The 13087-nt window shown below is 38.1% G+C and overlaps 1 protein-coding gene across 1 annotated transcript; it reads left to right on the forward strand.

The window, feature by feature from the left end:
* Positions 1-590: 590 nt before the first annotated feature.
* On the forward strand, positions 591-1538 carry LOC101548079 (olfactory receptor 11A1). The gene has a single exon (XM_004619616.2). It carries the CDS (start codon positions 591-593, stop codon positions 1536-1538), a length of 948 nt encoding a protein of 315 aa, XP_004619673.1.
* The last annotated feature ends 11549 nt before the right edge of the window (positions 1539-13087 follow it).

Genomic DNA, 13087 nt, shown 5'->3' on the forward strand with positions numbered 1-13087 from the left:
AAGGAATATATAAAATTTTCAAGGAGCAACTGAAATTTCACTGATTGGCAGAAGGGGAAAAAAGACCTGATGTAGAAAGCTTTGATATTAAGCAGAAATTACTTTCTAATCACTTCGTATGAGCTTTGATTATAAATCTCCCTTGTCAAGGTGATTGTGGCTAGGGAAAATAAAAGTATTTTTTTTTGATCCTACTTATTTGGAGCTAATCATTGGACATGTCTAATCGACATTTTTAGTATATTACATAGTTACTTGTGAGTTTGTACATGGTCACCTTTGCAGAGTAAACTGGCGAAATATATAATGAAAGAGGATTTTGTTGGATTAATAGAGTAAAGGATCTTGGAAAAACAAGATGTCAGTTTGAATAAACTCACAGTAAAGGTATACAAAGAAATTGGAAACTGGGGAAGTAGTGAGGAACTAAAAGGAAAGTACGATGAGGTATATAAATGTTTCTTGTTGTGAAGACTCATTCCTATCTTTTTTTCATTTTAGCGCTATTTATTTCAGGCTTGGTGTAGAAGATAAAGTTCTCACTAAAAGTTCTCCCATAATTGTGCCAGGCAGACACGTGGATGATTCACATGGAAATTGTCTCTATTGAAAACCAAACAATTACCGAATTTGTCCTTCTTGGCTTCTATGATATAAGTGAGCTCCATCCCCTTTTCTTTATTATATTCACCATCATCTATGTCTCTATCGTCGTAGGAAATACGCTAATCATTGTGGCTGTGGTTAGTTCCCAGAGACTCCATACACCCATGTATTTCTTCCTAGTTAATCTGTCTTTCTTGGAGATTCTTTATACTTCCACAGTGGTACCAAAAATGCTGGAGGGCTTCTTGCAAGAGTCAGCCATTTCTGTGGCTGGTTGTCTGCTCCAGTTCTTTGTATTTGGTTCTCTAGCCACAGCGGAATGCTTTCTGCTGGCTGTCATGGCATATGATCGTTACCTAGCAATTTGCTACCCATTGCGCTATCCGCTCTTGATGGGACCCAAATGGTGTTTGGTATTGGTGGCCATTGCCTGGTTTTCTGGATTCATGGTCGATGGTTTAGTTGTGGCTCTCATGGTCCAACTGAGATTCTGTGGCCCTAACCACATTGATCACTTTTATTGTGACTTCATGCCTATAGTAAACCTGGCCTGCTCAGACCCCAGTGTAGCTCAGATGACAACATTCATTCTCTCTGTGGTCTGCCTCAGTGTTCCCTTTGGACTGATTTTGACATCTTATGCTCGGATTGTGGTAGCTGTGCTGAAAATTCCCGCTGGAACCAGTAGGAGAAAGGCTTTCTCAACATGTTCCTCACACTTAGCTGTAGTGTCCACATTTTATGGAACACTCATGGTCTTGTACATTGCACCCTCTGCTGTACATTCCCAGCTCCTCTCCAAGGTCTTTGCGTTGCTCTACACTGTGGTCACCCCTCTATTCAACCCTGTGATCTACACTCTGAGGAATAAGGAGGTTCACCAGGCACTCCAGAAACTTCTTCAGAGTAAGCAAAGTGAAATACTGGATTGAAGGAAGATGGCGGTGAAGAGTTTTTCATTTGGACTTTGTATATTCAAAGAAACCATTCAAATAGTCTTCCAGGGTTGTTGAGGAAAGATAATTTTTTGTTATAATATTTTCTTATGTGGAATAATTTATACTTAGGGCCAGGAGGGTAGGACTACAATTTTGAAGTGATGAGAGATGTTACTGGTGCCTGCTTGAATAAATCGATGAGCAACGGGATGACAGTGACAGTGACAGTCTTAAAAAAATGCATTTACTTTTTACTATTTCTTTATTGAATGGATGGGTAGGGGCCAGAGAGATATAGTACAGCAGGTCTGGCACTTGCCTTGCATGTGATGGGTCCTGGTTTGATCCCTGGAATCTGGTATGGGCCCTCAAACACCACCAGGAGTGATTCCTGAGCACAAAGTAAAAAATGAGCCAACTCCCCCAAATCCATTAAATGGATATGTTTGTTATGCAAAATAGACATGTCAAAATAGTAGCATAAAAATTGTAGAAATATGGACTATTTGTTTTTATATGCATGTTTACAACAACTTGGATCATGGACACTTATTCTCCTGGTATTTTTAATATTATTAAAACTGATTTTTCAAAATATTATATTGTAAATATTTTTACTTTATTAATTTCTTTTATCATAAATTGTAGTTTACTTCAGATGTCCTTACAGTAAATTATTACATCAGTTGTCAGGTAGGTTCAAGGCCTACATAATCAAAACAATTAAAATTAAATGTATTTTACTTTCATTTCAGCTTTTCTATTGCAGAAAATAAAACCTCATGAACTGTCATCCAGCTTCAATGTAAATATTTGTCAACCAGTTTAAATAATTTATTGATATATTTTATATTCTATAAGTATTAAGTTGTAGAAATTGTGCAAATACACGCAAGTATTTAGTGTGCTCTCTTAATGATAAAGAGATTTTAAAATCTTGCCAATCCTACCACTATAACAAACAATTATCAATATTTCCTAAATGTTATCACATGCACAAATTGTGGTCAAAATTTTCCAATTGTTTTAAAGTAAATTCTTAGAGCGTAAAAAAGGTTTACAAAATGTGTCTTGTTTTCATGTTACTTTGATTTTTGTTTCTTAGCAATCCCTCGACCCTCTTCTTTTATAACAACTCTCTGAAAATTTTATCTGTCCTGTGGAATGTTGCATTTTAAACTTCTTTTCTCAAATTTCATAGTAATTAGTTAATACATACAATTACAAATAGTATGAGATTGTTATTTAAAAATTGTATTATAGTTTAGATAGTTATGTGAGTGTTAAAGTTTATGGTATGTATGTACAAATTTTTTGCACCTAACCACCACTAAAGCGCCCATAATCCTATACCGTTATCTCTATATCATGTATAGTGTTTTTGGGGTTTTTTTTTTGACTTTTTGGGTCACATCCAGCGATGCTCAGGGATTACTCCTAACTTTGCACTCAGGAATTACTCCTGGTGTTGCTTGGGAGATCATATAGAATGCGGGGATTGAACCTGGGTCGGCTACGTGCAAGGCAAACACCCTACCCATTGTACTATCACTCCGGCCCATCACCTATAGTCTTCTGATATGCTTTTATTCCCTCCACTCCCCACACTGGTTTTATTTTATTAAATAAATCTTAAAATTTATTTTATTTTTGACATTTAATAATATATGTTAAAATTTATATTTATATAAGTAATATAAAATTTATTTTTAGTTATATTCAATTTTAAATATAATTACATTACTTTATTTATATTTATATTTTCAACATGTACTTTTTAAATTAAAACAATGATTTACAAAATATTTGTGGTTGAATTTTAGAGATAAAATATTGCACTACCAATCTTATCACCAGTGTCAAATTCCAATGTCCCAGGTCGCCACCCATACTGTACCCCCGACCCCTAGCCTAGTCTGTGCACCTTTCTGAGTTCAATTATTAAAGGTTTCAGTGTTGTTGACTCTGTGGTTTGGACATTTGGCTCTATCATTCCCTTTTTTTTTAAATTTAAAATTTTATTTTATTTTTATAAAATTGTTCACAATAGTTCATTACAGATAATATTCAAACACCAATCCCACTACCATGCACAAGAGGAAAGTGTGTGAAGATTGTTGTAATTTATCCTGGAGTCACTTAAACCCGTGTATAAGAGATTACTAGCACGTATATGAAACCCGAATGAATGTGTGCTACTTTTGGTACATCAGTGGGCTAGAGTATAAGAGGTACAGGACATTCTATGTCTCTCTCTCCCGAGAGCTTTATTTCGTAGTCTGGATCTTGGCCATTGATGAGATTATATGGCACCCGGAGGTAGTTTGTGGGTGTGACTGCCAAGCTATTGGAAAACTGGGAAGCTGGGGGGAAGAGGCCCAGTCCTGTTCCAAGCAAGCCTGGAGATCTCAGTCATGGGTCCTGCATACCTGGGTTTTTCTGTAGCTTCCCCCCGTAGGTGAGGTTCGTCTGAGCCTGTGGAGAGCAGCCTTGAGCATGGCTGTGCGGTTGGGTTCTGGAGGTTTTCGGCCATTGGGGTTCTGCTGGGGCAGGGAGGGGAAACTCAACCCTCCCCCCTCCTAGTTGCCCCGGTAAAGACAGCCTGACTCAGGGTCAGGACATTCTGTTTCTATCATTCCTTAACACCACCTTTGTACCTGAGTCCTCTCACCTGGACCCTGTATTTGAGACTCCTCACTTTTTCTTTCCTTTCCTCCCTATATTCTGGGGCTAAGACTGGTCTTCAGATTCCCACTATAAAACATTAGATTCACTCATTGAATATATACACACATATTAACTATGGTTAATAGTTAATATTAGTATTAACTTCTTAACTATTGCATTGAGTGCTGCAGTGAAAATGGAGTTAAAATTTTTTTTAATCGAATCACAGTGAAATACACAATTACAAAGTTTTTTATGATTGGGTTTCAGTCATATAATGTTTCAACACTGTCCCTTTCCCCAGTGTACATATCCCACCACCAATGTTCCCAGTTTCCCTGCCTCCCCCCTGACTCTATGGCAGGCACTTTTCTTCTCTCTCCCTGCCTCCCTCCCTCCCTCTCTCTCTCTCTCTCTCTCTCTCTCTCTCTCTCTCTCTCTCTCTCTCTCACCTCCCCCATTCCCCAATTTCCCTTGGAACCTTATGATTTGCAATACAAATACTGAAAGGTTATCAGATATATCCCTTTTACTTACTTTTTTTTTATTTTTGGGTCACACCCAGAGGTTACTGGGAAACCTCAGGGGTTACTTCTGGCTCTGCACTCAGGAATTACTCCTGGTGGTGCTTGGGGGATCATATGGGATGTGGGGGATTGAACCTGGGTCTGCCGTGTGTAAGACAAATACCCTACCCGCTGTACTATTGCTCTGCCCCCGCACTTTACTTACTTTTAACACTCAGTTTCCTGTCCACAATGATCATTTCCAACCATTATTGTCATATTTGATCCCTCTCTATACTAACTACCCTTCATCTGTGCGCCTCCCCCCCCCCAACTCTTGTGGGAAACTTCCAACCACTGACCAGTCCTCCTGGCCCCTGTTTCCCTGTCCTTGGATATTAGTCTCATACTAATTTTTTATATCTCACAAATGAATGCAGTCATTCTATATCTGTCCCTCCCCTTCTGATGCATTTCACTCAGCATGATACTCTCCATGTCCATCCATTTACAAGCAATTTTCATAACTTCATTTTTCCTAACCCTATATCATATTCCAGTATGTAGATGGACCATAGCTTCTTTACCCAATTCATCTATTCTTGGGCACTCAGGTTGTTTCCAGATTCGACTATTTTGAATAGTGCTGTAATGAACATGAAGTGCAGATGACATTTCTGCTGTGTGTTTTTGGACCCTCAGGGTACATTTCTAGAAGTGGGACCGCTGAATCAAATGAGAGTTCCATTTCTTGTTTTATTGAGGAATGTCTATATTGTTTTCCAAAAGGGCTGGACTAGTCAGCATTCCCAACAGAAAGGAATGAGAGTCACCATCCCCCAACCCCTCCGCCCTCCGCATCTGTGACAGTACTGGTTGTTCTTATGCTTTTGTATATGTACAAGTCTTTGTAATGTGAGATGATATCTCATTGTTTTGATTTGCATCTCCCTGATGATTAGTGATGTAGAGGATTTTTTATTTTATTTTATTTATTTATTTATTTATTTATTTATATTATTTTATTGAATCACCGTAAAAAAAATACAAAGCTTTCAGGTTTAAGTCTCAGTCATATAATGATTAAACCCTCATTTCTTCACCAGTGCACATGTTCCACCACCAAGAACCCCAATATACCCCCCTCCCACCCACCCCCACCTGCGAAGCTAATGATCTTCACTTCATTCTCTCTATACTTTGAATACATTCAATATTTCAATAGAAAACTCACTATTATTATTTGGAATTTTCCCCCAACAATCAGTCCTGCTGAAAAGGCATCATTTAATAATTTGTTTTCCATTGCTGAGAATGAAGACTCTATGAGCTTGCATGGCTGAGGTTTTGGATTTCTGATATTTTAGCTCAGTACACAGTCTAGATGCATTTCTGTAAGAAGCTGCTTTGGGTGCCAAAATGGGTTAAAAGACCTCTCGGATCATAGTCTTTAGTAGTAGAGGGTTCGTTTCATGCTTGGCAGCTCCAGATCTTATCTGGGTGGAGAGTGTGCCGGTAACGCCCCCCATCCCATGATTGCCTATGAGCCACGTCACTGCAAACTCATACCTCTGGGTTGGGAGTCTTAGGAGGTGGCTCTCGCCACGTGGGTGTTGCCACTGCCGCCATCTTTAAGTTAGACTTATGTCCTATAATGTTATCCATCTTGGAATATTCTATGTACACTAGAGACATGTATTTGGCTTTTTGAGGATGGAAGACCCTATATAAACTCATTAGTCCCATTTCTTCTAGTTCTTCATTTAAGGCTCTTGTGTTTTTATTGTTATTCTGTCTAATGGATATATCCAGAGGTGACAGTTGAACTCTTTTGTTACTATTCAGCTTTCATTCATGTTTTTCTCTAAGCTTGTGATGTGAGCAAAAGTCTTAAAAACTTTGCTCTTTGCTTACCCAATATTTGGTGAATACATGCTAATCAGAGTTAGTGTTTCCTGGTCTACTGTTTCCTTGATCAGAAACTAGTGTCTGTCTCTCTACCTAGGAGTCTACTTATCAAAAGAAATGAAAGACCTATACCATGAAAACTCTCAGAAAGAAACTGAAGATCTTTGGAAATGAAAAATGAATTACATGCTCTGGATGGGAATAATCAATATTGTCAAAATGACCATCTTATCTAAGCTAATATAATAGATTCGGTGGAATCCCTATCCAACTTCAGATACCATTCCTCAAGATCATAGAATAGTCAATTATAAAGTTTGTGTGGAACCATAAAAGACTAAACAATGGGTTATAATAGAATATATAAATAGAAACCCACATATATATGATCAGGTAATTTTTGATAAAGGAATTGAAAGTATCAAATAGAACAAAGACATCCTGGGGAGCATGGCAACCGGCACCAGAACAGATAAGATCTGTCCCTGCATAGCAGATAAGACCTGGCCTGCATAGCAACCCAGTAGGGAATGTCTGGGCACATTTTACAAGCACCAGCCTCATCCCCCAAGAATTGTCACCTAACTGCAACATCTAGGCTTAATTGGGATCGGGATGGGCAAAGCAGAGTTGGAAAGGTGACAGGTCACTAACGCTAAACTTTATGTGGTTGGATCATCCTCTTAAGCCGAGACCCTCTATAAAATATGTGTGTATTTGGCCATAAAGTGAGCAGCCTTCAGCTTTCTCCCAGAGTGGTTTCTCTGTGCACCCGTCATCCTTCGCCCTGAGTCTGCCTGGACCTGGTGTGAAATGTGTCTGGGCATGTTGGGGAAAAACTATTACCCAAGAACAGCCTTTCCAACAAATGGTAGTGGAAGAATTGGATAACCACATATAGGTAATTAAAGCAGGATCCATATCTCACACATACACAAAAGTCAATTTGTGGTGGATTAAAGACCTTGAGATCAGACGTGAATCTGTAAAGTACCTTGAGGAAAATATAAGTAGAATGCTTCAAAACCTAGCCCTCAATGCAGTTTTCAATGATATGATGCCACTGGCAAAGGCTATAGAACTAAAACTAAATACATGTGACTACATCAAAAAGAAAAGTTGCTGTATGGTTACAGAAGCACAGGATAAAACTAAATGACCAATAACTGAGTGGGAGAATATATTTGCACTCCTTCCACACATCACACAAATGGTTGATATTCAAGATCTATAAAGCACTCACAAAGATAAATTTAAAAAAATCTAAAAGTCCCTTCAAAATGGGGAAAGAAAATGGCCAGACACTTCCCTGAGGACTACCAATGATTGGCCAACATGAAAAATGTCATCATCACTTATTACTTTTTTGGGGGGTCACACCCAGCGATGCTCAGGGGTTACTCCTGGCTCTACACTCAGGAGTTACTCCTGGTGGTGCTCAGGGGACCATATGGGATGCCGGGGATTGAACCCAGGTTGGCCGCATGCAAGGCATGCAAGGCAACTGCCCTACCCACTATGCTATCACTCCAGCCCTCGTCACTTATTATTAAGAAAATACAAATCACGGCAACAATGAGCCATCATCTTACACCAGTGAGAATGGCATATAGCAAAAATAGTGAGAGCAGTCTTTGTTGGTGGAGATTTGGTGAAAAAGGAACCTTCCTTCATCCACTATCTGTTCCAATACCTGTGGTTGATAGTACAGAGGGTACTCGTTAAAGTCAGAATTTAGCTCCCATATTACCTAGAAATTTCACTTTTGGGAAAGTGAAATTTGTTCACTTTTGGTGAACAGAAAGATGTTCACTAAAATAAAAAATGCACACCATTATTCATTGCAGCACTCAGTATAATAGCTAAGACTTGGAATCAACATAAATGTCCAATAACAGATAAGTGGATCATGAATGTGTGGTATTTATATATAATGTAATATTACATAGCTGTAAGGAATGATGAAATCATGCAATTTGCTGCAACATGGTTGGATCTGGAAGACATCACTTTAAATGAAGTAAGACCGAAGAAGATGATAAACACAGAATGATATCCCTTACATGTGGTATTTAGTATAACTGTTTGAGGGAATGCATTGTTTTAAATAGGGAATGTCCACATCAACCTTGGCCCCAGAGATAGGTATAAGAAGAAAAGAAAGAGCGGAGTGGAGAGGGAGAAGAGAATGATGAGTAGCTATGAAGGTATGGGAACATTGGTGGAGTGAAGTGGTGGGATAGGTGCTGCAAATACACCTAAATAATATTGTATGTCTAAAACTCTACTATGAATAACTTTTGTAAATCATAGTGCTTTAATTAAAAATGTGTTGATAAAACATATTGAAATAAATATTTTTAATGATAAAAATATCATTAAGTGCAGAATCTCCTACCCCCATGCCAGGCTTTCTTCACTGGGGCCCTTTGGAGGGGTGCGGGTTGAGTTTCCCTCCCTGCCCCAAGCAGAGCCCTGGTAGCTGAAAGCCTCTGGGACCCAGCCGCAGCCATGTCATGCTCAAGGTCATTCTTCACATGCTTGGACGAGCCTCACACATGAAGGAATTGGCAGAGGAACCCAGGCATGTGGGACCCGTGGCTGAGATCTCCAAGCCTGCTCAGATCGGGACTGGGCCTCCTCCACCCAGACCCCCTCCAGACTTCCTCCACCCAGACCCCCCATTTTCCAGTTGCTTGGTAGTCACACCCAGAAACTGCCCTTGGCACCATGTAATCCCATCAATGGTCAAGATCTAGAGACTATATAAAACAAAGCTCACCTCTTATAAACTAGTCCACTGATGTGCCTAAAGCAGCACACATGTGTTTGGTTTGAACATACTTGCTTGTATTCTCTGATTATTGTAATTTTAAATCTAATTATATTTTAACATACTTGCTTGTATTTTATGAATGTACATTATTATTATTATTATTATTATTATTATTATTGTTATGGCTGGAGCGATAGCACAGCGGTAGGGCATTCGCCTTTCACACAGCTGACCCTTGTTCGATTCCTCCACCCCTCTCTGAGAGCCCGGCAAGCTACCTGTGGCGTATTGGATATGCCAAAAACAGTAACAATAAGTCTCACATTGAGAGACATTACTATGCCCGCTCGAACAAATCGATGAACAATGGGATGACAGTGACAGTGATTATTATTATTATTTTTATTGAATCACCATGTGGAAAGTTCCAAAGCTTTCAGGCTTAAGTCTCAGTTACATAATGCTCGAACACCCATCCCTTCACCAGTGCACATGAATGTATATTATTATATACATTCTCCATTCCTGTCGGAGAGCCTGGCAAGCTACCTAGAGTATCTGCCTACATGGAAGAGCCTGGCAAGCTCCTCGTGGAGTATTCAATATGCCAAATACAGTAACAATAACAGGTCTCATTCCCTTAACCCTGAAAGAGCCTCCAATCACCGGGAAAGATGAGTAAGAGGAGGCTGCTAAAATTTCAGGGCTGAGACGAATGGAGACTTACTGGTGCCAGCTTGAGCAAATCGATGAACAACAGGATGACAGTGATACAGTGATACAGTGAATGACAAAAGTATTTATGCATTGAAAAAATATTGAAATCTTTCAGGGCAGGTTTGATTTTGTAATATTTTGACAAAAATTAAGTTGAAATAAAAGTGCTTGTACTAATCCTTTCCAAGACTAGTTAACCTGATTGTAAGGCAAAGGAGTATAGTTTATATATTTAGGAATACTTGGTCTCTGAAATTTCTTTTGTAAATTAAGTTCTAGAGATATTTACAAAAGTATTGGTTATCTCGAACATCACATTGATAACCTGGAATTATAGCATTGTGACTTGGTAAAAATTTAAAATTATATGCCACTGGCACCATATAATCTCATTAATGGCCATAATCCAGAGACTTAATATAAATCTCTAGAAAGAGAGCACAAAATGATACATCATAGCTATGCCACCAGACCCTGTGACAGGCTGTTTTATCCAGAGCAACTTGGAGGTGGGTGGGTGAGGCCCCTCCCTGCCCCAAGAGAGCCAGCCCGAGCAGCTGAAAACCTCCAGAACTCAACCACCGCCATGCTCACAGCCGCTCTCCACACACTCAGAGGAGCCTCACCCATGAGTGAATCTATTCCTGGACCACGCAGCCGCAAATCTCATGCCTTACACCACCAATATACCAAGAATAGCATAACACATTTGATTGGGAAGACAACCAATATTAAAGAGTAATATATTTATACATATATACACACACACATACACATATATATACACACACAAGACTCAAACTTCAACATATGTTACTAATCTCTTATAGAAGATTAGTAACATATTAGATTATTAATGGCTCCTGGGTAAAATAGAACATCTTTATGCAGTTTCCTCTAAGAAACTATTTTTGTCTCATTTTTAGAGAATTATTCATAACAAGCAATACAAAATAAATTATTTCAGTTCTGCTTGGGGGGCAGGGTGTGTGGTTTGGGATAGAAATATGGTGATGGGAGGGTGTAATGGTGGTGAGATTAGTGTTTGAACATTAAATGTAATCAAATATTGTGAAAACTTTATAAAATTTAAAAAATTAAAATTATAAAGAGATGGTGTGTTTTTTGTAAAGAGGTTAATAAAGGAAAATCTTTTTTTTTTTTTAAACAAAAGAACTTTTGTATAAGGGGTCTCTGGAAGAGCCTGGAGACTTTCTCACTCTTTCCATTCTAGAAGTCTCTGGCCAAAGGACTCGTATATTTATTAATGATTCTACCTAAACGTGTTAGAAGGAAAAAAAAAGTAATTTTAAATACATGTCCCTTAAGCCTCCCTTTTAGCATTCACTAGAAAAACAATTGAGAAACCAGCTCTTTTGAATTAAATTGTAAAACAGTTCATCTAATAAAATAGCTATCTCAAGATATGTCTATCTTGCTGCCAGATCCTAAGTCAAGTCTATTTGTAACTTTGAGAAAATTTATAGATTAGTATAGAAGTATTGCTTTAACAGCATATTAAAGAGATTGTGATATAAGACTTACCAAAAATCAAACTATTAGAAATATCATTTGGTAAAAATATTTAGCAGGCACACTTAGTGTGCCAAAGTTTAATGGGAAGCATTTTCACTTAAAGGTATTTTAAACAAATAATATAACTAGAAATATGGGTATCCTAAAATTGATTGGAAATCTCAAAGACAATCTTATATTTTGGTTATTTCTGAGTATTTTAAGAATTGTGGCTGAAAAGTTGCTTTAATACTTTTTTTTTCTTTTTGGGTCACACCCAGCGGTGCTCAGGGGTTACTCCTGGCTTTGCACTCAGGAATTACTCCTGGCAGTGCTTGGGGGGCCATATGGGATGCTGGGGATTGAAGCCGGGTAGGATGCGTGCAAGACAAACGCCCTACCCACTGTGCTATTGCTCCGGCCCCTAATATTTTTGTTCTTAAAGGAGCCTTAGACAGATGCTCCAGACTTATCATAAAGCTAAGGATAAAAAATTATGTTAATCTTAACTGAGAACTTTTATGATATCTTGAGAGAGGCTCCTGCGCAGTTCAAGAAGCTCAAAGAGTTTCAAACAACATAGTCTCAAACAAAAAAAACCCACCAAGACACATAGCAATCAAAATGGTAAAATACAGAAACAAAGACAGACAAAGTAGCAAGAGAGAAGAAAACCCTCAAATATAAGGGAAACAACATAAGAATCACAACAGACCTTCTGTATGACATCTTACAAGCCAGGAAAGAGTGGAATGACATCTTCAAAGTATTGGCTGACAAAAAATTCCAGCCTAAAGTTCAATACCCAGAAAAACTATTATCTAGACTTGAGGAAGGGTTAAGAACCTTTTCAGACAAACTAGAGCTGGCAGAATTTGCAACAACTAAACAAATCCTGCAAGAACTACTTAAATGCCACTTATATATAAAAAAAGACTTTTCCCTAAACAACTGGTTCTTTCACCACACACACAAACACACACACACACACACACACACACGCACACCTGTGTGGCAACACAGCCCTTTATATCAATAATCTTAAGAAATGTCAATGAACTAAAGTTTTTATAATGGACTAAACTTCCTATAAAAAAGGCATAGAAAAGCTGGATGAATCAAGAAAGAAAAACCATCCTTCTGTTACCAACAGGAAATACACCTGAATTCAGAATAAACACTTAAGAGTGAAAGGATGGAAAAAAATTATACAAGCCAATGGAAGACAAAAATAGCTGGGACAGGTATATCAGACCAAATTTTATTCAATATAAAGTAATTAAGGGCAATGATGAACACTGGTCAAGGGAATAATAGATCAAGAAATAGGTCAAGGGAATAATAGATCAAGAAATAACAAAAAAAGAAATATTGATATAAAATATAAAATAAAATATGAAAATAACATATAAAATAATAGATCAAGTAATATTATAATCAACATCTACGCACCA

This window comes from Sorex araneus, chromosome 2 (assembly GCF_027595985.1).
Source record: "Sorex araneus isolate mSorAra2 chromosome 2, mSorAra2.pri, whole genome shotgun sequence".
Lineage (NCBI taxonomy): Eukaryota > Metazoa > Chordata > Mammalia > Eulipotyphla > Soricidae > Sorex > Sorex araneus.

Bases quoted from the DNA above. Each gene is read 5' to 3' on its own strand.
- LOC101548079 (XM_004619616.2), top strand. From the start codon at position 591: ATGGAAATTGTCTCTATTGAAAACCAAACAATTACCGAATTTGTCCTT.